Source organism: Lynx rufus, unplaced genomic scaffold (assembly GCF_022079265.1).
Source record: "Lynx rufus isolate CCGP_SWC_20201006 ecotype Redwood Valley unplaced genomic scaffold, mLynRuf1.p SCAF_3, whole genome shotgun sequence".
NCBI classification, from domain to species: Eukaryota; Metazoa; Chordata; class Mammalia; order Carnivora; family Felidae; genus Lynx; species Lynx rufus.
In genome coordinates, this window is record NW_025814845.1 from 173,962,444 (window position 1) to 173,989,211 (window position 26,768).

The 26,768-nt window shown below is 33.9% G+C and overlaps 1 protein-coding gene across 2 annotated transcripts in view; it reads left to right on the forward strand.

Moving 5' to 3' along the window:
* The window catches only part of PURG (purine rich element binding protein G), a 36,962-nt gene extending 10,412 nt beyond the window's left edge, over window positions 1-26,550 (forward strand). For both annotated transcript variants that reach the window (XM_047091998.1, XM_047091997.1), the window contains one exon: window positions 25,642-26,550. In XM_047091998.1, coding sequence (XP_046947954.1) covers window positions 25,642-25,744 — 103 coding nt within the window. In that variant the 3' untranslated portion in view covers window positions 25,745-26,550. The remainder of the gene's footprint in view (window positions 1-25,641) is intronic.
* Window positions 26,551-26,768: the final 218 nt, after the last annotated feature.

Genomic DNA, 26,768 nt, shown 5'->3' on the forward strand with positions numbered 1-26,768 from the left:
CCTCCCCTGCTTGTGCTCTCTCTCGCTCTCTCAAAAATAAACGTTAAAAAAAATTTTGAAGATAATTTAGGAATAAGGATAAGGATATGTACAAGACACCTAGATATAAAAAAATTCCTTATCATTTGCTAATTTGCTTCAGAAACTCCTGTATTTTATTTCTAGGTGTTTCAGACTAGCAATGTGGTTTATACCAATGGTTGACAGTCTAGAATTTCAATAGAACAAAATAATTTGAAAGTTCAGGTGAATTTATTATGGAATTTTATCTATTGCTGTTCTCCTTAAAGGTTAAACCATGCTATAATCATATGAAAAATAGAATTTTAAAATGTCCTCCCTTCTTTTACCCCCCTGTCATAGTAAGAACACTAATTTCTCCCAATACCACCACAGCTCCTCTCCATCCTATTTATTTGTTTAGATGACAACTGAAACACAATAAAGACTGAAAAAATTGCCCTATGAACTAGATCTATAGACTCAGAAAGGACTGCTACTTAACTAATATCAATACTGTTACCGTATTTCTGTACAGGAATTTAGTATGAATAGAAACATTTCACTTGGGAAGGTATGGACTGAAAGGTCAGTTATTCCAACTTTTCAGTATACACTGTATCTTCAGGAAATACTTTGACTAGCACGATTGACAAGTAATTTCAGAAACGAATGTAGCCTCTAGGAAAATTGCATCATGACCATTTTTAAAGAGAAGATGGTAACAAAAGAAAGAGGCAATCTTATTAGTATTAACAACCATTACTTATTGAATACCTACCATATATTAAACATTGCTGAACCCCTGTAACTATTCTACTTATAACAACCCTATTGTCACCATTTTTTTATCATCACCATTTTAATATGATTTTCCAGAGATTTTCAAAACTGGTTCAGTATTCCAGAACTAATGTATTTGAACCCAAATTGACACCAAGCCAAAGACTGTGTTCATTCAATTAGGCCGAACTATCTTTAAGACTCCAAAATCTAACCCCCTGACTAATATAGCACAGTCTACCCCCATGTATTACTGGTAAATCTGCCTCAGATTACTAGGAATTATTTTATCCCAAACTAATCCCCATATATGGGGCTAGTACCACCAAGAGACACTCCTTATATAAGTGTTCATCTAGTTTGTTAAAGTTCAGTGCTATTAAATACAACTTATATGATCTTTATGGATTGAACCTCTAGTCTCAACCGTTTTAAATAAATGTCTATTTTGGAAAGAGATCACATGACAATATAGATGGATCATCCCAATTTAACCCTTAAGTGCAGAGAGAAGACAAATTACTATTTACTGTGGATCTACTATTTCATTTTCATGACCCGAAATCAACTGGTCATGTTGAATTGATCTGGAAACAAGTCGTGTCAATATCAGTGAAAAGTTTATTGTTTTTTGAAACTCTTTTTACCAACTTACTCTTCCTATATCACTCCACTGATTTTCGTATTTCGTTACCAAGTCTCCCCTTCTTTTCCATATCCCCAGCAGAGTAAACTGAACTGACCCTATTTACAGACACATATTTTCCTCTGTTGCTCCAGGCCAGTGCTTTTCAAATTTTGGTTTGATTGAGAATCAACCAGAGGGCTTGTTAAAACAGATTGCTGGCCCCGCTTCCTGGGTTGAGTTCTGTTGGCCTGGTGTGGTGAGGAGGGGACCAAACATTTGCATTTCTGACACATTCCCAGGTAAGCTGATGCTGCTGCCGTGGGGACCACATTTTAAGAACCACAGCTGCAGGTTGATGTGATCTTACCTTAGCTACAAAAGACAGGGAAGGAGAAATGTGGTCATAACAACTGTAAGATCTCGGTAAAAAGAAGTCTCAGTGCTATTCATTCAGCCTTGAGAAATTTACAAACCTAAAATAATATTTTTTATCAATTGACTAGACTTTGAGTAAAAATCATTTTCTTCTCTCTTTATCCTTTCATGACATTTAATAACTTTTCTTCTGATTTTTTGACAACTATCTTGAGGTAACTCTGATAGGAACTAATAATTAGGAATTCTTATATGAAAAGCCTAGCATTCAAATTTATGGAGACTGAAACATGTTTTTTAATTTATCAAATAACTGGTATATAAATCTTAGTAATGGAAAGTAAATAATTTCTATACTCAACGGTTACTAATACAACTGTTAGGAAATATTAAACATTAGGACTTGAAGGGACCTTAGTTTAGTCCCTCAATTTTACATTTTGTGACATGTATCATGTAGCTCAAATGGTTCATAATTAGTAAAATAAGCCAAGTAAGTAAACAGAAAATAAAGGCTAAAGGTTAAAATGCCAATTGTCTCTTAAGATATATAAGCGATAAGAAATATACTAATTTCTTTTAAATGCATATATTTTCATCATCTTTCTATGTCTTATCTATGTGTGTAGGATAGAGAAGCTATAGATATATACTGTAATGTCTTTATGGTACTTTTAGTGGTACCCATTGATTTAAATTTAGAGAAACTTCTGGATGCTCATTGAGCATATTTGAAAACATAACCAACATACTTAAAAATAATTTATATTGTGCTTGCTAACCTGTGGACATTCTATAATTAATGTATTGATCAAAATTAATAAAACAATATTTTATATAAGTCTATATAATTAATATCTATGATATAACCTTACTAGCTGTCATTCTAATGGATCATGCTTTATCAGAAATACCAAATCATTCATATATAGACATTTGGCAGTTCTGCAAGTTCATTAACTTCTGTTTCCAACTACTACCCCTTCGATGATGAGTACTCCAGAACAATGAATGAATTCCTAATTGTGAAAAAGATGAACATAACAGAGATAGTCACCAAGTCAAAAGGATTATTATAGGCTGTATAATGTATTTTTAAAATTCTGTGTCCTGTTGTATTATAGCTACAATTTAAATTTTAGGTTAAAAAATTTATCTTATTATTTGAGTCAGCTTCAGACAGAATAGATTTATAGGAAATTTCAGCTCGACATGAGGGCCAACTTTAAGAAGTAGTGTTCCTTCCCTGTTGCTGAAATTATTTAAGGCAGAGAATAGACATGCACTTAGTTTAGGATGCATAAAGGGAATTAATAAATCAAGAAAAAAATGGATTGTTATTACCTTGAAGATTCTTTTCAACTCTGAGAGAATTTCTTGGGAATACTTGGAACTTTTGTTTTCAGGTCTTCTATTAATTTATCACATTGGATAAAGAAGCATGATTTCAATTTTTCTAGTATTATTCTGAAAACATGTTAAGAAAAAAAATGACTTCCTCCTACCCCTTGTTATTGCAAAACAACATAAAAGACATTTTCAAATTTTCATGAGCTGTACTAATTAAATGAATTAGTTAAGATAGGTTTCATGAGATTTGCCCCTCAAAATTAAGTCTAGCTTTTATGATTTTCATAAGAAACTTTTCACTTTTAGTCTTTTTTTTTCCCAGAAACAGCCATATGAAGGAATGTACTTGGTACTTATGTGGCTATTTCAAAAGTACCTGTTACAGGTTTATTTGGGAAGACATAAGTGATGGTACAGTAAATTGGATAACCAAATTATTGCATATTATGAGGTTTTTCTTCATAAAAGTCGAGATTAAATTCTCTTTAAAGATTGAAGCAATAAAATATTTCCATTCTCTATTTTTTCTTGCACTTCTAATTTAAGATGAAAAGAAACAACAAAATTCTCTATTTCCTCTTAAGTTTTCTGTATTAAAGAACAAGATTCTAAGTAAGTTGATTATTGCTGCAAATAATATATGTGATTTTCTCCTGGAGATTTTCAAGGCTTTGTATAGGGCAAAAGGTTAGCTGTGGCAATAATATCTAATTTCAGGGATCTGGCATGAATCAATATGAAACTCGATTCTCACTTGCAGTGTCCATTTTTTCTTGTCACTCCTTCCAGGCATCTTATGCTTTCTCATGACACTGTAACATTTCCAAATTTCAGTGGACAAATAATAATATCTTTTAGAGAGATCTGAGTAAGTTAAAATGTATTACACCAAGTCTATAAGCTATTAACACATATCTAAATATTCAGCTAAGTAAATTTTACTCTGCACGAATATTGCACGTGTCTGTGCATGCACGCGCGCGTGCGTGACTTGTGTGTGTGTGTGTGTGTGTGTGTGTGTGTGTGTGTGTAAAATTTTAAAGAGAGCCCAATCTCCCCCCTCCACCCACTCCATGCCCCCAGAGAAGTCCTGGCAAATTGGTTTCATCTTGTTTGTTACTACAATTGATTGGCTGCCCTAAAGTGCTATGTTGAGAATTTGAAATCTGCATCTATAGGGAAAGAGAGAAGAACAGCCTTCATGCCAAATATTTGCTATTTGTTATCCTTGCTTTAGAGCTATAAAAGTTCTCGTTATAGCTCTAAAAAGCTTAGCCAGACAGCTGGTTCTTGCAGCACAGACTACCATTTGACTCACTCAAGAATATCTCTTCTAATATTTCAAAGATAGTTTAATCCAATAATCTCTCCTTTAAAACAGGAGAGACTCTCCAATGTATCTCTCAGGAACTCAAAGAATCATGGCCGTGATGGTGTCATCAAGAATATCCTTAAACATTAAACTCTGTATTTGCCTCCAATGAGTTCTAACTGCCATTAAAATGACAGAAGTTTCACCCTTTAAAATTTAGTCTGGTCATTCTCAAACATTCATGTAAATAGCATATTTAAAATTTTTTTTAATGTTTGTTTATTTTTGAGACAGAGAGAAACAGAGCATGAACAGGGGAGGGTCAGAGAGAGAGGGAGACCCAGAATCTGAAGCAGGTTCCAGGCTCTGAGCTGTCAGTACAGAGCCTGATGCAGGGCTCAAACTCACCGACTGTGAGATCATGACCTGAGCCAAAGTCGGAAGCTCAACCAACTGAGCCACCCAGGCACCCCAGTGTACACAGCATATTTAAAATGTAGGTTCTGGTCCCTGCCCCCAGAGATTCTGATTTGGTTGGTCCAGAGTGGGGTTCAGAAATTGGCTTTTTAATCTTGCTCTTTCTGAATGGTGTGGGGGCCATTCTTTGTCATGGCCTTAGACTTGCATTCTTTCTTCCACATCATCTTTCCAGCTGGAATTGTTTAGGTTTTAATACTGTCAGCCAAAACGATTTTTTGGTTATCCTATTAACAACTAATATCTAGGGCCCACTTTAAACACAGAGAGGCTAAATACATAAACCCAAATATTTAAGATGTCGTACTATCATATTGTCTAGCTTTCTGGGCAATGATCGCTGGGAATGCTAGTTTCTCCCCCACCTCCAATGTTCAAATTCAAACTACTTGACATGTAACCACTAGTTACATATTCCCCAGATGTCAAAACCAAAATATTCTGTCTTTCCAGCCTGAGTTAAGTACATAGGTGATTTGTCTTTCACCTTTTCACAAGATGACCCTCTAAGTCTCAAAAATGACCTTTCCCAATTTTCTTTTTTAAATACAAACTTACAATTTATTAGGAGTACAATAAAATATCCTTAGTCTGAATACCTCACTTTTCTGGTCTAGTTCGATTTTTTTTTTATTGTGGCTTAAAAAGCACATAACATAAAATTTACCATCTTAACCATTTCTAATATGCAGTTCATTAGTGTTAAGTACATTCACCTTGTTGTACCACCAATGTCCAGAACTTCTTTGTCTTGCAAAACTGAAACTCTAAGCCCATTGAAAAACTGTCTAATTTCTCCACCCCATCCCCTGGCAACCACCAGTGTACTTTTTTCTCTTTTTTAAAATAAGCAAGATATTTGCTTAAACCTTCGCCCATCCATAGTGGATTGGTTTATGGCTATTGATTATTGCTACTTAGCTCTCCAGGTATGATACATATATCCTGTGTTGTTATAATTCTCACATGTAAAAAGGTTTACAATTGAAAAGCAATTGTGCTTATATTTATTAAGCAATCCTTAGAATCTTTGGGTGGCTGCAAATGAAGTATATTTTGTCATGGAAACTTTCCTCTGAGTTACAAGGAAGAGTAACCTTTATTGCTCATGAGACCTAGGGGATTCCAGAGGGACAGTTTTTGTATATTTGTTTGCTTGTTTGTTTGTTGAAGGTGTGAGGTTAGAATTACCAAGGAAATTAAATCATGGAATTTCTGTAGATTTTTCCTATGTACATTCTAGGATTTTCTCATTACTTACGAAGTTGATTAGAAATTTTTCTGGAATTTGGCAGAATTAATGTTCACCAAATGCTTTCAAAATCTTTGCTGAGTACAATATGAAACTTTACCTCTAAGCAGCTTCATTAGAAATATAATCTGGGAGAAATAGGCATATATAAAAATGCATTTCTGCAAATGGGTGTTTCAAATGCTAGTTCAGGAATCATTGGCAATAAGAAAAACCCAAACCCAAGAAACATTCTTAAAATTCTTATTTTTTAAGTTTTTTAAAATTCTTCTTCCTCTGTTATTAAAATTCTGTAAAGAAATGAATAAAGTTTTAAATCCTATAAGCAATCTCCATCTAAATAAACAGAAATACTATAATTATGAGTATTATGCTGGATTTTAACATGGAAAAAAATGTGCCTGTTCTTGGCCTAAATTATCTTGGAACTAACACAAAAACCAGTTGATAGTGATTCTTGGATAATGATAACTGAATCGTTCTTCATTTTATGAATTTAGCAATTCATAATATGAGTGTATATGATTTTTTCAGACAAATGCTATTTATTTACAGCAATTTTAAATAATTTCATAATTTTTGTACACCCAGATATTTCTTTAATGATCTATTGCAACATACTGATAATATTTACTTCAAAGAAAATTCTTTAAAATTGAATCTCATCATTTCCTTGATCTCCACTATAAAATTAGAAATGTTTTCTTTTGTTTTTGTTTCTGTTTTTTTTTTTTTTTTTAGAAATTTTTTCTCAATACGAGGAAAAATTTTTGAGTTGAAAATATTTAGTGAAAGAGTTGTAATGCATCTGGTTCAGTAACATAGTAAGCAATTACTCTTTTTCCTTTCCAGTGCCCCATCACTATTTAAGATCTTTCTTCGTTGCTCACCATGACCACCCCAATATCACAGAAATTCGTTTCATGCCACGCAATTCTCAAAAGCACACACTGCCAACAACCTAGAACTTAACCTCTCCTCTAACGTCTCTAACATAAGCTAGGCACTAATATTTTGTCAGTAAGACTCTGTATCTAATATAGTAAAACCTTCAGCTTGAAAATTCCCCAAGTTCTGAGCATTTTTTGACAATTATTTACATACTTTATCAATTATAATATTAAATTTACTTCGAATAAAGAATGCCTATTGGATTTATAATAACTGAAGCTAATTTGCATTATTGTTCTCCAAGCATTATTAAACTCTACTCCTGTTTAAGGAATCCTTCAGGTCATTAACTTATTATGTGCAATTTGGTTTGTTAATCACCATTTACTGTTTGACTTATTTTTTTAAAAGACCCAAATATTACATTTAATGACATATCAAGCTGGGATTCAAGCAGTACCTTCTGTTAAAGTGATTTGCTTCTGTCTTCAGATTATACTACATAACATCTACATTTTATTTGATGGAAATTTTTTATAGTTTATATGGAAAAAAATCAATCTTAATTAAACCCAGAATTTGATTCCTACATTAGATTTTCAATAATTTAATTCTAAATGATTAGTTTTAAAACTTCTGTCACAAAATGACTATAAAATGAAAGTCATTGCCAAATTACTCACTACATCTGTGCTATAATTAATAAAGTCCCCCTCCCCCAATTTATTCGTATTACTCAGACTATTATTTCAAGCATTCATGGAATTTTAAGAATCCTAAGGTCTCACCTTTTCCCTCCCGTTGTGCAGCAGTGTGGTATAGAGGTCAGGGCTCTGTGTTAGAAGCCCTGACTCTGGGCCTTGTAGCTGGCCCAGGGGGAGGCATTTAACCTCTGTGGGCCCCAGCTTGTTTACTCCTCACTTGTGGGGATTGGCTCATAACAGATGATTCCTAAGAACCTTTCAATTTCTATTATCCCTGCAGTCATAAAAACTCCGATTACAGTTATCTTCAATTTCTTTCTTTGGTGTATTTTTCTCCGCATCGTCTTTGTTTCATCTGGCATTTATTGACCATCCATTCCTCCTTGGCATCCTTCACATTTAGATATGGTTGCTTCAGTGAAGTATTTCAGTGCACTGTTCCTCTGTCTGATTTGCCCAATCCCCCTTTTTTATTGAGTTTAAGACCAGAGACTGTTTCTTCCTCTTTTCTTTTCCCCTCCATACCTAGCACTGTGCTGATTGCTTAAATCATCTCTCTTCACTTAATCACCACTGATCCTGTTCCTGCTTTGCCTTTGAAATCTCCTTGCTTCAAGATCACAGTACTTCACAGACAAATCAAAATGGCGACAAGTATGAATGAAAGCAATAACTTTAAAACCTGATAAATACTATGTCAAGGACTGACTCACAGGTTAAGATACAGTAGAATATGGGACCTTTTGTTTCCTGCACCTCCTAAATTTTACTTCAGAAATATTCTTTCCCTTGTTCAATAGATAAATGATCCTGTTCTTTTCACTCATGGATGTTGAGTGGCTACCTTGTTCCAGGCACTATGCTAGGGGCTAAAGATCCAAGAATTTACAAAAGAAAAATATGCCACTGCTATTAGCTTTAAGTGTGCCATGTCCAAAATTGTTTGATTCAGAGCAGCTTTTGGAAGCCAATTGAACTTTCATATTTTTCATTCAACGGATATTCATCTGATTATCTGCCATGTGCTAAGCAGTGTGTTGGTATGTATGAGAAGTGTGTTTGAAGCATTATAAAATGCCAAATATTATTTTCCCTTTAACAATTTATCCTTTAAATATGATTTAATTATCTACATCCTGTTATAATGCTCAAAATATATTTCACTGATGCAGATTTAGAGAATAGCACTGTTTTAAATAATAATTTTGTCTTATCCATTCCAAATCTCTTTTGATGTCCAAGGATGAAAATAATGATTGTGTTTCATCTCATGTGACTACTGTATTCAAGGTAATGATTTCCTAAATTCTAGGTTGGAGATGAATGTGAAGCCCCATGCAGGTTCATCATAAAAGACTGCTGTGGTTTCTGTGTGTGCATGGGGGACTGAGGTGGGGAGAGGTGGAGGAAGACAAGAAGTAGTAAACATCATATCCTATATTTGCCCTCCCTGCTCTAGGCTTTAGTATTTAACCTCACTTTAATTTTATTTCACTCTCTTTGCACATACAATATCTTCACAAACTCCTTTTCTCTCCATATGTCTGGATTTACAAAAACCCATCAGTGTTCCCAGCTACGAATCTCACCAATATCTTAGCCAAGTGAAATGAGCCTGATTCTACTGTTACTGTGTTGGTAAATCAGAAACTATAATCATTTTCAGTAGATACATTGCAAAGAAGAGTCACTAATGGATAAATTCAATTAGCTACTGATACAAAAGATTCATTCGTCCTCAAAGTTTTTCCATAACTGGAATTTCTAATTAAATTAAATGTAAAAAGAATATGGAATTTCAATTACAATAATTTGCATATAATTTCACATATTTTTCAAAGATCCTTCACATATTGTATCTCATTTCATCCTGATGAGAATACTGATTTAGATTAGTTTTGTTCATTATCTCTAAACTCAGTTAACAGATGAAGAAAACAGGACCTGGCAGGTTTAAATGATTTACTATGTAAATCACTTAGCAATCTAATAAAATTCCGAGGTTTATAAGGAGCCCACTTCTCACTGCAGCCTTCTTCAGAAACATTATAGAAATTTTAAATGGTAAACTTGAAATCACAATTTGGTAAAATTAAGCACATGTTTTTACAGATAATTTAAATAGTTTTTTTATTATAATTGACATACAATATTACATTGGTTTCAAGGGTACAAGAGAGTAATTCAGTATTTTTATACATTACAAAATGATCACTACAGTAGGTCTAGTTACCATCTGTCACAATACAAAAGTTATTACAATACTACTGACTATGTCCCCTCTGCTGTACATCACATCCCCAAAATGTATTTATTTTATAACTGGAAGTTAATTCCCTTCACCTGTTTCGCCCATCTGCCTTCCCCCTTACCCTCTGGCAACCACCAGTTTATTCTCTGTATCTATGTGTCTGTTTCTGTTTTGTTTGTTCATTTGTTTTTTAGATTCCACATATAAGTGAAATCATATGGTATTTGTCTTTCTGTGACATATTTCATTTAGCATAATACCCTCCAGGTCCACCCATGTTATCACAAATGGCAATATTTCATTCTATTTTATGGCTGAGTAATATTCCATTATATACATATCACATCTTCTTTGTCCATTTATCTATCAATGAACACTTAGGTTGCTTCCATACCTTGGCTACTGTAAATAATGCTGCAGTGAATATAAGGGAAACATATCTTTTTAAATGTTTTTGTTTTCTTCAGATAAATATCCTGATGTAGAATTGCTGGATCATGTGGTATTTCTATTTTTAATTTTTTGAGGCACCTCCATATAGTTTTCCATAGGGGTTGCACCAATTTATATTCCCACCACTGTGCACAAGAGTTGCCTTTTCTCCATGTCCTCACCAATACTTGTTACTTCTTGTCTTTTTGGTAATGGCCATTCTGACAGGTGTGAGGTGAGATCTCATTGTGATTTTGATTTGCATTTCCCTGATCATTAGTGATGTTGAGCATCTTTTCGTGTGTATGTTGGTCATCTGTATGTCTTGTTTGGAAAAATGTCTGTTCAGGTCCTCACCCATCTTTTAATCAGATTGTTTCTTTTGTGTTGTTGTTATTGAGTTGTATGAGTTCTTTATGTGTTTTAGTTGTCAACCCCTTAACAGATACATAATTTGCAAGTATCTTCTCCCATTCAGTAGTAGGCCTTTCCATTTTGTTGGTGGTTTCCTTCACTGTGCAAAAGTTTTTTTAGTTTGATGTAGCTCAAATTATTTGTCTTTGCTTTTGTTGCCCTTGCCTAAGAAGACATATCCAAAAAAATATTGCTTAGACAAATGTCAAAGAGCTTATTGCATGTTTTCTTCTAGAAGTTTTACGATTTCAGGTCTTGTATTTAAATCTACAATTCATTTTGAGTTTATTTTGTATATGGTGTAAAAACGTGGTCCAGTTTCATTCCTATGTATGTATCTGTCCAGTTTTCCCAACACTATTTATTGAAGAGACTGTCTTTTCCTCATTGTATATTCTGTTTCCTTTGTCATAGATTAATTGACCATTGACCACAGGTTTATTTCTGAGTTCTCTGTTTTGTTTGTCTGTTTTTGTGCCAGTAACATCCTGTTTTGATTACTATAGCTCTGTAGTATATCTTGAAATCTAGGATTGTAATACCTCCAGCTTTGTTCTTGTTTCTCAAGATTACTTTGGCTATTCAGAGTCTTTTGGGGTTCCATGCAAATTTCAGAATTATTTGTTCTGGTTCTGTGAATTAGGCACATTTTTTTTAATTTAAATTTTAGTTAGTTAACATACTCCTGAAATATTGGTTTCAGGAGTAGAATTCAGTGATTCATCACTTACATATGACACCCAGTGCTCATCACAACAAGTGCCCTCCTTAGTACCCATCACCCATCTAGCCCATCTCCTACTCTCTGTCAACTCATAGTTTATTCTCTACCATTAAGAGTCTCTTGTGGTTTGTTTCCCTCTCTTCTCTTTTTCCCCCTTCCCATATGTTCATCTGTTTTGTTTGTTAAATTCCACATGTGAGTGAAATCATATGGTATTTGTCTTTCTCTGACTGACTTATTTCACTTATCATAATACATTCTTGGGGCGCCTGGGTGGCGCAGTCGGTTAAGCGTCCGACTTCAGCCAGGTCACGATCTCGCGGTCCGTGAGTTCGAGCCCCGCGTCGGGCTCTGGGCTGATGGCTCAGAGCCTGGAGCCTGTTTCCGATTCTGTGTCTCCCTCTCTCTCTGGCCCTCCCCCGTTCATGCTCTGTCTCTCTCTCTGTCCCAAAAATAAATAAACGTTGAAAAAAAAAAATTTTTTTTAATACATTCTTGCTCCATCCACATCATTGCAAATGGCAAGATCTCATTCTTTTGATGGCTGAGTAATATTCCATTGTATATATATATATACCACATCTTCTTTACCATTCATCAGTTGATGGACATTTGGGTTCTCTCCATAGTTTGGCTCTTGTTGATAATGCTGCTATAAACATCGAGGTGCATGTGTCCTTTCGAATCAGTATTTTTGTATCCTTTGGGTAAATACCCAGTAGTGCAATTGCTGGATCGTAGGGTAGTTCTGTTGTTAGTTTCCTGAGGAACCTCCATACTGTTTTCCAGAGTGGCTGCACCAGTTTGCATTCCCACCAACAGAAGCAGATGCTTTTATAACTAATTTAAATAGTTTTTTGAAATGCATTCTACACATTTTTCTGTTTTCATTACATCTTTAAGCTCAATTCTGCACTCAGTATTCTGAGTTTTGGCCCTGGCAGAAGGCATATCAAATCATATTTTGGTAATCAGTATACACAAGTCATTTGCCTAGATTCAGCCTTTTTTCCTCTTTTGACCATCACTATTTTTTAATCTATTTCCTGAGCTCCCACCTTAGTGAACCTTCCAGAACTTGATCCTAATGACTAGAATACAGATCCCTAGCTGTCTTGTCATCACAAATCTTGTCATGGCACCTGCATTGATTGCAGTGTAGCCTTCAAAAAGTGTAATTTACAAAATTTAAGAAATAAAAATACTTCTTTTTCACAGTCAGTTCAGTAAACAATTAAAAAGCAACTAGAGAATTTTTTTCATAAACTCTTAGGAGCAAAGATAAATGACCCCATAATAATTTGAAAAGGATATTCTAAGTTTATATGAAATTAACTCAGGAACCTACATATTCTTCATTTACATCATTATCTGGTGATTATAGTTTTGTTTTGTTGTTATTGTTTGGTGTCCCTGCGGTGATTATAGTTGTTAACAATAGATTCTAGAGCACTGAAGTATCCTCATTCATACAAAATTTAATTATGCTCACTATATTGTATTCATTCAGTATTCAATAGGATTCAATTTCAGTAGGATTAAAAAGTATTGTAGTTAAAGGTCTGTTGACTAGGAAATTCCATTAAATAAATAACCTTGCTCCTGGCATTCTCAATTAACCATGGTTTTGCAGCATCACTGAGGAGTTAGGAGACCTGAGTTCTAAATTTTGCATGCAGATTGTATTTTTCTGTCCCTGTAATAGTTTCATATTAGCTCAATCTGCACAAATTATCACATAGTTCTTCATATAAAAAGATCAATATGCTTAAGATTATCAAGAAGGAGCTTCATAGAAGTTCCACTTCTGCTTTTTGTTAGGAGAGGAATAAAACAACAATAACTTTAAACCATTCCCTTTGTCCCTATAAGTAATGGCAATAATTTTTGCTGTATCTCTAGGTTGTGGATTCCCCCAGAGTCATCGGGCAGTCTTTGTGGCCCCAGTACAGACTTTGGCTGTACAGACTTTGACGTCAGCCAGTCCTGGGTTCAAGTCCAGATTCTGTCAATGTTGTGTAATTTTGGGAAAATTATATTAACTTTGTAGAGCTATTGTGAAAATTCATTCAATCAGCATTCAGCTTATACTTATTATAAACTGTTCTGGGGCAAATCTTCTTGGTCCAGAGGATGTACCAATAACAAAATAGATATGATTTATTGTCCTCACAGAAACTATAGCCAACCAGAATTCTCTTTAAAAAAATTGAAGCAATTAGCAAAGTTTCTATCACATAATAAGCATTTAATAAATACTAATAACATCATTATTAATTCTTCCCAACCCATAACATGGACAGTTCCCCAGAAAGTATAACAAAATTATGTAAAATTTGGGGCGCCTGGGTGGCTCATTTGGTTAAGCGTCTGACTTTGGCTCAGGTCATGATCTCACAGTTTGTGAGTTCGAGCCCCCCATCAGGCTCTGTGTGGACAACTCAGAGCCTGGAACCTGCTTCAGATTGTGTCTCCCTCTCTCTGTCCCTCCCCTGCTGGCACTCTGTCTCTCTCTCTCAAAAATGAGTGAACATTAAAAAAAATTAGAAGGGAGCCTCCTTTTACCACAAAAACTCTCGGTTATAGCAGTAGTCATAATCTCTTGAAGCTAGTTATAATCTCTTGAAGCTATTGCCAGTCAAATATAAAAGTGCACAACTATGTAGGCAGAAATTTCTTGGACAGGAAACAAAAGGCACTGACTTTTATAAAAAAAATTAAGAATTAATGCTTCACCAAAATTAAAAATTTCTGTTTATCAAAAGACCATTAAGAAACTGAATAAACTATCCACTGGCTGGGAAATATCAAAGCATAATTGTATTGCTGGTGAGAATCAATACAGCTTTGTTTCATTTTTTAATAGGATGATCATGGGGTGCCTGGCTGGCTCAGTTGGAGAGCGTACAACTCTTGATCTCAGGGTTGTAAGTTTGAGCCCCACGTTGGGTGTACAGATTGCTTAAAAATAAAATATTTTTTTAAAAGATGGTCATTAGTTTGCATGATTTGGGGATCAATGACCCCACTTCTGAAAGGATTATATTCACCTGTTTACTTAGTGACTTGACAATTTAAGATTTTCTTGTCTAAATCTGCCTTTAACTTTAATTTTTTTTTTCTACCAGAAAGAGTCTTTGGAATCATGCCACACCTTGATTTTATAACAGTGTGTGGTTTTTTTGTAATCATCTAACCAGTCATTTGAGAACCAGAACTAGGTTTTAGTAAGTTGTCCTTCCACTACTCAGAGTCTACTTCTCTATTATTTTGCTTGCAAATCAGTAGGAGATAGTATGTGGACTTTATTCAGAATATTTATTTTCTTCTGTCAGCTGGAAGGGTTTTCACACTTGTTTACTTTAAAGTTGAAAACACTGCAGGATTATGGTTGTGGGTCATTTCTGACTGAAAAAAAAAATAGCTTTTCAATAGTTAATACATACTTTAACCCTTGGTTTCAGGATAGTAAAGGAACCATTATAGTTACTGGCCTCAGTTACTGTCATAAAGAGGCTTCTACAGACCATCATCTTGATACTGAGCTTTTCTCATTTCATATAATCTTGAGCTATATTCTTTCTATCTTCTAGCACTCGGTATTTTGTTTGTCTTTGGTACTTAATGAAACTCTAAATCTCTATCTCAGATATGTTTATGTAAAATGTCTCACAACTATCCATTCTATTAATTACAAAAGTTTTTATTGTTCAGTATAGAGAAGCAAACCATGTCCTTTAGCGTCATTAACTGAGTTTTTAAGGAAAATTCTATAGCCAAAAATCTAGGTTATATTCTATCAATTTGTTATTATTTCACAATTGTGTTGACTTTATATTTATGTGATTTTTACATGAACAAAAGCAGTAGAAGCAATAATGACATGTGGTTTAGGGGTTTCAGAGCATTGCTGTCTTTTACTAAGTAAATGTCTATGCTTTTCCTTTTCAATCATACTGAATTTTTAATGTGCAGTAAGAAGCCCCTGTGTGAGGTAAGAAATAGTAATCAAGGGAAATAAAAGCATTCATTCATTTATTCAACAAATACTGAGTTGCTCCCATAGGCCAGGCATTATGCTAGGGAAATTGCTTTTTTTTTTTTTTTTCATTTTTTTCTGTCTAATCTCAGGTGGAGATATTGATGAGTAGTAAAATTATGTATTTTAGATTTGCTGTATGACATGTGGGTTTAAAATATAAACATTTGGTGGGTTTGAATTGGAAAAGAAAGAAATGAAATGGAGAAATTATTATCTGGCTTTTGATTTTAGGGTTGTTTTTTTTAATGTTTGAGAGAGAGAGAGAGAAACAGAGCACGAGTGGGGAAGGGACAGAGACAGAGGGAGACACAGAATCCAAAGTAGGCTCCAGGCTCTGAGCTGTCAGCACAAAGCCCAATATGGGTCTGGAACCCATGAGCCGCGAGATCATGACCTGAGCCAAAGTCTGGTGCTTAACCAACTGAGCCACCCAGGTGCCCCTGATCTTAGTTTTAATTTTTCTCATGAATACTTGGCATCACATGTAGATAAATTCTTTTCAAGGCATGACTACTTTCTTCTCAGAACTAATAGAATTGTTTTGCTTATTTATTTTGAATTGTCAGATAGGGTAATAAGGTTATTTCTTTAGGGAATTGGAATATTCATTGGATAATGTAACCTCTTTAAAGTTGATGAACACGTGGCCCCTTAGATTTGAAGTGGCAAGGTGATCATAAATTAAGCCCCAAACATTGGCATTCAAAATGGTTTTAAAATGTGATACTCAATAAATACACTTGATTATGCACCAAAGTAGCAAAAGTAAAATCTTGTTTCCTTCCCATGTTTTAAGTCCCTCAGTATACCAGTGGAATACTACTGAACTATTGTGTTCACTCATCCTTGGGGAAATAAGACTGAAGGCCATACTGCCATGATCACTTCTAAGTAGTATTTGAGCCACATTTTTTATTGATTTTTTATAGCTTTATAAATTAATATTTTCATGGTGACAAATTTAACTTAAAAACTTTTTTCTGTTCTAGGCTATGTTTTAAGCGTGAAAGGTTTTATATCCTTTTCTTAGAGCCAGTACATTCAGTATGGTCCATGTAAGAATTTGTCTTCTTTTTTCTCCAGCAATAAAAAATTTGGTTTAGTTCAGTGCCCTGATATAAAATCCATGTTCTCTGTAGAGTATTAGTCGTGGATCCCATTCTAGGATATGTTATTCTTTATAGGACAGTTGCAAGGCAGAAGTCTTAAAATGAAAAAAAGAAAAATGCCGCCTAATCTCTGATGCATCAGCAAGAACATTGTGTTTAGTGGCAATGCTCCTTCACATTTTGTATTAAGCTATAATTTACATACAGTAAAATGCTCAAATCTTAATATATCATTTAATCCATTTTGACGGATATCAAGACATAAAACATTTTTCTCACACCAGAAAATTTCTGTGTATCCCTTTCCAGTCAACAGCCCCACCCTCCCCCAATCCCATCTTCCAAAATCAATCACTGATCTGATTTGTATCACCACAGGCCAGTTTTGTCTATTCTGGAATTGTATATAAATGAACATGTGTTTTTTGTACTTGGCTTCTTTGACTTAGCCTAATATTTTTGAAATCATCCATGTCGTTGAGTTTACCAGTTAAATAGTTTCTTTTTATTACGGATAATATTTTTGTAAAAAAAAAACAGGCAAAAAAAATTAGATCTTCACCAAGTATCTTCTTTTTTTTTTTTAACCAAGTATCTTAATTGATACATGACTACCTTTGAAATCGGGGCAGCAAAACCACAGTAAGAATGAAGGGGACAAAATACCCTCCAATATTAATATTAAGTGACAGTACTCCTAACATTCAAATGGCTCTCCCACCTTAATTACTGTTATGTGCATCAAGAGGTACTCTTCTGGGAGATTCTAAACTGTTCTATTAACAACAAAGACACTGGGCAACTGCACTTCAGCAATTGCAATGGCCGCGGATCTGTCATTGTTTCTTTCCCTTTGTATTTCTTCTTTGACCTCAGAAAGCAAATGTGAAAAATAATTCCAGGTGAGAAGATGCTTCTGATGATAGGTCCATGATCAAAACATGCTGGAAGGAATGCTTTCACTGTTCATCAATATGGTGATGCCTTGGTAGCTTTTATGTGCTCTTAAAATTGTATAATAACGTAGACCTTATGAGCTCAGTTTTATTATTACAAACTCACTATGTTCCATAATTTATACAAATGGAAGGAAAGTAGATACAATGAAAGCAACATCCAGATTGCATTCGCATTTTTTTTAAGTTCTAACTGGATTTACCAAAAAATTGCCATTTTAAGCAAAGATTCTTTAAAATTTGGGAGCAGTAATAAGTTTAAGTGAAGACTATACTGTGATTCTAGGAAGTCGTAGTAAATTGCATACCAACAGATCCTAAAGGATGAATTGTCGCTATCTGCTGTTGAGATTCAAGAGAATTTTATTCTGACCAAAAAGAAGTCTGAATTTTGACCTAACTACATAATGGCAAGGATTGAGCTGGCCCTCGGCTAGTCCATCCCAAACCATCTTCACTTTTAAGATTCTTAAATAAGAAGAACCACAAAGAGGTCCCAGAACACTAATGCACACATCAACAACACACACAACAAGCACCTTCTTAGCTTTATGGAATGTTATCATGTCATTTTCAGTGTTTATACAACTATTCAGTAAGGGGAGAAATGACGATAAAGTACTATAGTGCTTGCATCGGTTCTATGGAAAAAGGCACTCAAACGAATAAGAAGTTGTGCCAGATTACTGAGAGAATAAAATTTCAGATTATGTCCATTCTCCGAACCCCTCACATCCACTGATTTTCTCATTTCTTTCTGCCCTCCACTAAATACACATTCCTTCTCTCCTCTCATACTTATTTTTCTCATATGGTTCCTAAATTCTGTTACCACATTCATATTTCATTCTAATAATTCCAAAAATGTTGAAGTGACACTTCCCTTTAACACAACCTACTTTAGTATACAATTTGGCTTAAGTCTTACTTCTCATTCGTCTTATTTTACATAAAAAAGCAGTTACATTTAAATTATCAAGAGTATCTCATTAGTGGGGCACCTGGGTGGCTCAGCAGGTTAATTGTCCACTCCTTGATTTTGGTTCAAGTCATGAGCTCACGGTTTGTGAAATCAAGCCCTGTGTCAGGCTCTGAGCTGACAGTGTAGAGCCTGCTTGGGATTTCTCTCTCCCTCTCTCTCTGCCCCTCTGCCACCTGTGTACATGCTGTGTTTTTCTCTCTCTCTCTCAAAATAAATAAATATGTTTTTTAAAAAAGACAGATTCTTAAAAAAAAAAAAAAGAGTATCTCAGTATAATTTAACCTGTATGGAGGACTTACAATGCTGCCATACCAAACCTCAAGGATCTATGTTCTAAACTATAAAGATGATTAACTACTTTTGAGCAGTGTGCATGAATTCTCTCAGCAGTTCATCATCATTTTAGTTGTAGTAATTAATTTTAATTAACTGCCAATGCTGTTTGTTGCCATGTGGAAAAATGAGAATATGGCCCTTCTTCCCATTTGAGTATGAGTAATGATATCAATTTAATGTTAGAAGGGTAAAGAGGTTTTAGGTTGTGAAATAAAGAATTATAAACCTGATTTCCCAGGGAATACACTCTGCTTGGAGGGTGTTGAGAAGTCCTAGCTTAACAGAAATTAACACTGATAGTGAATCATCTTTCCTCCTACCACATTTTTAAGGTTCTGGCTAATGAAAAGTAGATTTTGCTTCCTAGTTTTGGAAACTAGTATTGTTTTTGTTGCTACTCAAAGTGTTCTAATTAATAGTGCTGTTTTTATAAACATATACAGTAATTTAGAAATTCAAACTTAATGTCATAGCCATTGGTTTTTTTCCACTACTGTGATTTAAAACAATAATTCTAATTTTTACAAGAAATAATTTCACCTCCTCTCTTTGAAGTTGGAAATGAGATCATGAATTGTACTTAAGACTTATTCTTTAGGGGACATGTTCATGTAAAGTAGTAGGAGTAGGAGCAAACTCCTCACTAATTTTGCTAACAATATAAAGTATTGTCAGCAAAGTAATATCCAGACAATATTGATATAATTTAATTATATTTATTCAGGATTTAAAAGGCTTTACATGGTATTGTTGGGGGAAAAAAAGGAGTAAAGGTGGTTTAAAAAAAACTTAATATTCTCAGTTGTTCAATCGTTCCAAAACATCAAATTTTTCAAGTTTATCATTTTTACTTTAAAATATACTCTGAATACTGAGTAGATTCTCATCTTACCAGAAGAGGAACCAGTTAGCACAACGTAGAATTTTAGAGCTGGAAAGACTTTCAATATCATCTAGTTTAAATGTGACATTAACCTAGTTCATTAAAATCACTATTTTCTCAAGGATCTCAGCTTCTCTGCGCTAATTTCCAGAAAATTAAAGGACCTCTAGTCCCTAATCCCTTTTGCTGTATGTCTGTCTTTTTGGTACCTTCTGATAGACTCCATATTCATGCCAATGATTACAACAGTGAGGAGTTTCTCTATTCCTTATGCCTGAATTAGCTTAAGAATAGTCTATTGTGTGCAGAAACATAACTTTTAATTTAAATAGTTGTTCAGAGGGGCTCCTGGGTGGCTCAGTCGGTTAAGTGCCCAACTTCAGCTCAGGTCATGATCTTGCAGTTTGTGAGTTCAAGCCCCGAGTCTAGCTCTATGCTGACAGCTCAGAGCCTAGAGCCTGCTTCAGATTCTGTGTCTCCCTCTCTCTCTGCCCCTCCCCTACTTGCATGCTCTCTCTCTCAAAAATAAATAAACTTAAAAAAATTTTTTTTAAATAAATAGTTGACCAAAAGAAAGGTGAATAATTTTGTTTTAGGAGTAGTTGTAGAAAGAGTCGAGTTATTGCTACTCTGGAGGACACATACTGTAAGGTCTTCTCCAGGGAGATTTAAAAGTGAGTAATACAAACCTATTGTGTAAGACAAGTAACACCTCTTAGCCTATTGTAGTGGAGAAGCAAGAGTGAGGTAAACATGGCTCTTCACTTGGAGGTTGAAGGTGAGAGGGGCAGTATGCTGAGGTTCTTTGTTTTATTTTCTCAGTCCTGTTTCTCAGTCATTAAATCAACAGACATTAATTTTGCATACAACACGAGCTAAACATTCTGATAGGTATGGGTATACAGCAGACAATGAGATCTAGTCTTTGGCCTCAAGGAGCATAGCCTCAAGATACATAGCAGAGGGCAATGCAGATAACTGCCTATCTAACAGAGAAGATACATAGGATCTCTGAAAACCCTGTATAGCTCCACCACTGCACAAGCAATTTATTAACTTGGCTCATCTTGTAGAATGAGAAGTAACTATCATAATTAGTTGTGCAGCATTTTGGAAATGACAAGTGCTATAAAATAGCCGAGTAACAGAAAACAAGATTAAATTATATGGTAGGAATGGTTCTTATAGGTATCTTCAATATTTATGTCAGCGCTAAAGGACTACTACCAGGGAAAAGCTAAATTAGGTAAATACAATTTCCTAGGTAGATTTTACAAAGCCAAGAAAATATCTGTGTGTATTGACAAGAGAGATTGCGCAATCTTACTTTGGGTAATGCAAGAATTAAATATAGCATGGGGTTTCCCCGTTCTTCACCTTCTATTAAGAATCTTCTGCATTTCAGTGTTTATTTGAAGTGTTTCTTTAACAATTTTTAAATGCTGCCACTATCCAAGACTGTTATCTACCAACAAGCAATTATATTTTCATATTGAGAAACTAAAAGAACGTTCATTAAATTATGTAGAATGAATGTCTACCTTTCTGTGATTAACCTATCAGTATATTGGGTTTGGGGGAGGTGTTATCAGTGATTTATCATGCCTGATTCTTTTTGCTTTTACTTATGTTTTTAAAGTTTGTGAATTCTCCTAGAGGACTAAGATACCAATTTACATCCTATTCTGTATCCTCAGAAGGTGAAGAATTTATAGAATTGGGCATTTCTTTCATATCCTTTTATATGGTGACATTCTTACACCCAAGATTAAGATTATCAAACTGTAGGAAGAGGAAGGAGTTCTTTTTCAATAGTCATTTAATGTTCCATGACTACAAAGTAACTTATTTTATTATTAGCATTTTTACATTTTACCAGCATTTTCATCCTAATTAAATGAGGCACTACACCGCTATGTTTAGCCTGTGGCATAACAGAAGGCAGATGACCTGTCACTGAGAATCATGATCTTACACACTCTTTTTCCTCTGAAGAATATAGTTTTGTTTTGTTTTTTTGGTCTCAGTTTATAATGACATACCTCTGTAGCTTAACTTCATCACATTCAAACAATAAAAACATTAAAAATTTAACCTCATTATATGCATGCCACTTATTTTTACAAATATATATTAATATAATTATTACTTGGTAAAGAGATCTTATTTTTTATTGTCTTTCCCTGATTTAACAAATTTAATGATATGGAGAATTTCTATATAGTTGCTTATTTTATTCATTCCATATATTGGGTGTTTTGGTCTCTAATGTCCTGTTGTCCTTATTAGATTATCGCTATACATTTCCATTTAGATGAAGAGACAGAAGCATGCAGATTAATAACCCATGCATCAGACATTTTTGCCGTGCTTAATAGGAATGAGCAATTAAGGCTAGAAACCTCAGTGTTTAATACTGATTTCAGAACTCAGTTATTACACATATATTGTCACTTCAGTGATTAAAGAGAGTAAGTATAATATGTAGTCAGATTCAAACAAGATAACTAAACCAATATTAAAAAAAAAAAGCTATTGTGTCTGTGCACTGCATGGCAGAGTACTAATAAAATTTGCCTAAATAAATTCTCATGATGTTTTGGGATATTATGGGAATGCTTTGGCTATACCTGGATTTGAATCTTCATAATGACAAAGGTTCTAACAGTTATTTTTTAAAAACACACTATACTGTTTTTAGAAGGTTATAATTACTTCCTGCTTATATTTATGATAAATTTGTAAAACTACTATGCTGTTATGAAAAAGGTAAAAGTTTATATGTACTTTGATTTTGAAAAGTAGCATCGGATGCATTTAAAAAAATTTTTGGTAACTTGTGGCACTTTGGTAAAGGAATGTGCAATTATAGAGATTTATGCTGTTTTAATTTTTTTTAATTGCCAGGAGTTACTCTTACTAGGCTTTAGACTGAAAACCAAACTCAGTTTTAATACTGGCACTTTTTCCTCCTGGTACTTCCCGTTTCTCTAATTATGTGGAACATTTAATTTAAACCATTCTTTGCAATGAGGTTTAACTTTCCTCCTCCATCCTAACCTCAAAAACCTTTAATTTAAAATTAATCCAGTGGTAGTTAGATAAGCATTTTGGGTATCATGGCCATTTGATCTGGCACCTGACTTTAGTAATCTCATAAAAATAGCTAAACTCCTGAAAAACAATATTCAATCATTTTAATTAGTTTTTATTGACTATAACCAATTGAGTAACTTGACATCCATAGAGTCATAATTTATCTTAAAATCTGGGGCTGCCAACATAACTAACTACACAGCATCGCTTAAAATACCCTCGTATATTCATTCCAAAGAGAAATGACAAGAAAAAAATAGAATTCTGTATGATTATGGCTATTGCAGACACTTCTGTTAGGTTTCCAGTATTTTACTGTGATACACCCATGGGTGGTACAAGTAAAATAAAAACAAATATAAATGCTTTAACATTGGATGGTGGCATCCATCAGTGCAGATTATGCATAAGCTACTGCAATAAAAAATACTCATTGTGCCTGTATTTGAAGAATTTATCTGAGATTTCCTCTGGCCTTTTCCATTTAAGGCTGTACAATCGTTTTAAATGTAAAGACGACAGAATATATAAATGAGTGAAATGATGGCCCTGTTTGCCATAGGATAAATATTCTGTTGAACTTGTTGAGGGGCATTGGCTGTTGCATATTACAACATAAGCTAGGTTGTTATAAGCCACATGCGAGTCTTATGTACAAATCAGAGCATTTAGAAATTATACATCTTTCTTTTTCCTCACAAAAAGAATTCAGACTTTATAATCCAAATTTATAATTTTAAGCTGCTGTTTATTGAAAAGCACCTAATGTGGATTAAAAGACTAAATGAAATAAGACCTATGAAAGAATGCTAATTAATAGCCTAACCCTGTATATTATCAAACTTCTAATAATGTTAAGTTTCTTATAAAGCCTTAAAATATTTTAATGAAAAATTAATTACCTAGAAATGAAGGCACTTTATTACCTTAAACTAGCTATTTGTCTGTATAGAATTTGTCTAAACCCCATAAAATATTCTTTATCCTTTTATAAATTTATCCTGCTTATGTGTTTTTCTAAAGCTTCTTATAATATAATAATTCAAAGTATTTTACCTTAACAGAAAATTGTGTTACATGGTAGAACCAATGAACAATTCAGAAATAAAACTCTAGAGTAACAAAAGTATGTGTGATAATAGCAAAACTGTTAGTCTAAGTTAGTCTACAGTCATTTGGGGTAAAAATGTAAAATTTGAAGGCTTTTTCCTTGAACAATCTTTAGTCAGCTTTTTGTTTTTTAAATCTTATTTTTAACTGGCACTACCTTGTGTTTAAGTGTTGGTCAAATATAAGGGCAATCAAAATTATTATGCCAGCCTGTCGTAACTCAGTTTTGTTTAGTTGAGTTTTTTTAAACTAAAACATTGAGAATTAGTTTTGTTTCTTCTATGTTCAAGTCAGCCCCGCCTGGTAAATTATCAAATTTAAATCAGTATTATGGGTGTGCTGCTCTGTATAGCTGTACCCTCTTCAGAAAATTAATAGTTGATTTATACAAGGGAGGTGATTCAGCAGAAAAAGCCTAGGATAATTTTTTTCAAAAGTTAAATTTTTTCTGAAGCTCAACCTTACATCTTTCTGACATTTATAAAACATAGGCTAGCTTTCTTTTATCCAAGAAATTTTTTTAACACAAGAATATTTCAAAGCAAACAAACTTTGCTTTCCTTTTCATTTGGGGGCAGTTCACTTAAGAAGAAAACATTTGTCTATAATTGTACTTATCTTTAATTCTTTCTCTGTGGTGGCCATTTTTCTATCACTAGTTTTAAATGTTTTGCTAAATGTGAATGCTGCTTCATAGATGCAGTTTTCATTACATGGTACAGACAGGAGTCAAGTTTATTAGCAGTCTACTCTTATCAAGGAGAAACTAAAAATAAGTTCCATGTCAATTCTTTGGTTTGTATCTTGGTATCTTTTTTTTAAATAAGATATATTAATCCAAAGGTGTGTTAATTGTCATGGCATGAACAATCTTAAATGTAGATCTATTGAGTATTTTGTGATGCTGAGTAAACAGACTTTTCTCAAATCTCTGTGATGCTAAATATTTTCCTTAGGAGGTTTTGTTTAATGTTAGATTGTTGTTCTGAAAGATGTTGGTCTTAGTGGGATTTTTTTTAAACTGGGAAAACAAATAAACGCATGTATTACAAGTATAGAAATGGTGAATTGTAAACTTACCGTATAATAATGATTCTATTTTCAAAAATGTTTTGCTGTTAAATATATACAACATAAAATTGCTGCCATACTGTAATTGAATACTTTTTCTTAAATGACCCTGTTATCACTATTCCAGAATTAGAAGTTGGGCAGATACATGATTGATTCATGTGTCTGCATAGATGCTTCAAGGTATATTCTTCTCTTGGTGAGTAAAAATATATTTTCCTTGGCATCAGTGCATTGAGATCTGAATATACCTGTATCTATCCATTCTTATTGCACATTTCTTATACAGTATCTTCTAATATGCCAAAATTGGCCTAGACATAACTTAAAATTGAGGGTTTGTTACATGCTTTCTAACAGAAAGGTTTTCAATGATATTCATTATGGGTTTGTACTGTGAAAATAGTGAAACTCCCTTTAAAATTTCATATATGCTAAATTTAAATTAATATTTTTTCTTTAGCTCAAATTTCCCTAAATCCAGGGAGAATACCAACCCTTTTCACTGTTGTCAAATCCAGCATAAGGAACAGCCCTATGACACTACAAAAACAGTTGAGGAATAAGGAATAAGTCTCTTATGTTACACTCCAGAATAAAGGCACTGTGTGAAAGAAATGAACCGAAGTTCACCGTGAATGCAAGGCTTCTGTACTTGACATCCCTCCACCGAAGGGAAGACAAGTGTCAACACCACTGGCATCATTTTCAAACTCATCTTATGTGGAATATCTTCCACCACACTGGAGTACTTATTGACTCTTACCAGGTTTTGGCTTTGTTTTGTTTTGTTTTGTTTTGTTTTGTTTTAATTCATCAAGCCTTTCAGTTTTCAAAAAACCATTTGTCAGCACTGAGGTAGAGGGACATAGGTTTGAAAATACTTTCTTAAGAGATCATGTAACTATTTAACTCAATTTAAAAAGAGGAGGAGGGATAGTTTCAACCCACTGCCTCTCACAAGAAACATGTTTTTAAATCTGTAACTGTTTTAGTGTTAACAGGGTACAAAGTGTTTTTTGTCCTGTATTGTACTTAAAAAGTTCTCATTGATTGGTGATTGTATTGTACTGTATGGAAACAAATCATAAATTGCCTTGTATTGTTTATAATAGACCATACCACGTACCACTTCAGTTTTTATGTTCCAAGTTTTCCAGTGATGCATGTTAACAGTTAGGTCCTAAAATTCTGTGGTGCTAATTCTTCCATATCCAATGGTGCTTTTGTGGATGCTAACTGCACACATGCTGAACAAAGCTTGAAGTTTAAAACTTTCCTCCCTTCCTCTGTTTATATAAAGTAAAATAAAATAACTTGAATTTGTCTCAAAGTATCACTGACAATCTAATAAACTGGTTTATATGTGTGATTAGTTTGGATTCTTAATTATTTTTCAGAAAGCAGATTAGCTCTACTGGGCCCTTCCTTCTATCAAACAGAAATTGATTTTACTATGTGTTTATTGTGTTATTTCATTTTGTGCCCCCAAAGTTGTGGTACCTTTGGGAATTTAAATCCAGGTGGCCTGGCTTCTATAATCAAGTTTATGTCGGATCTACAAAAACTAGACCTATCAGACCTGGAAAT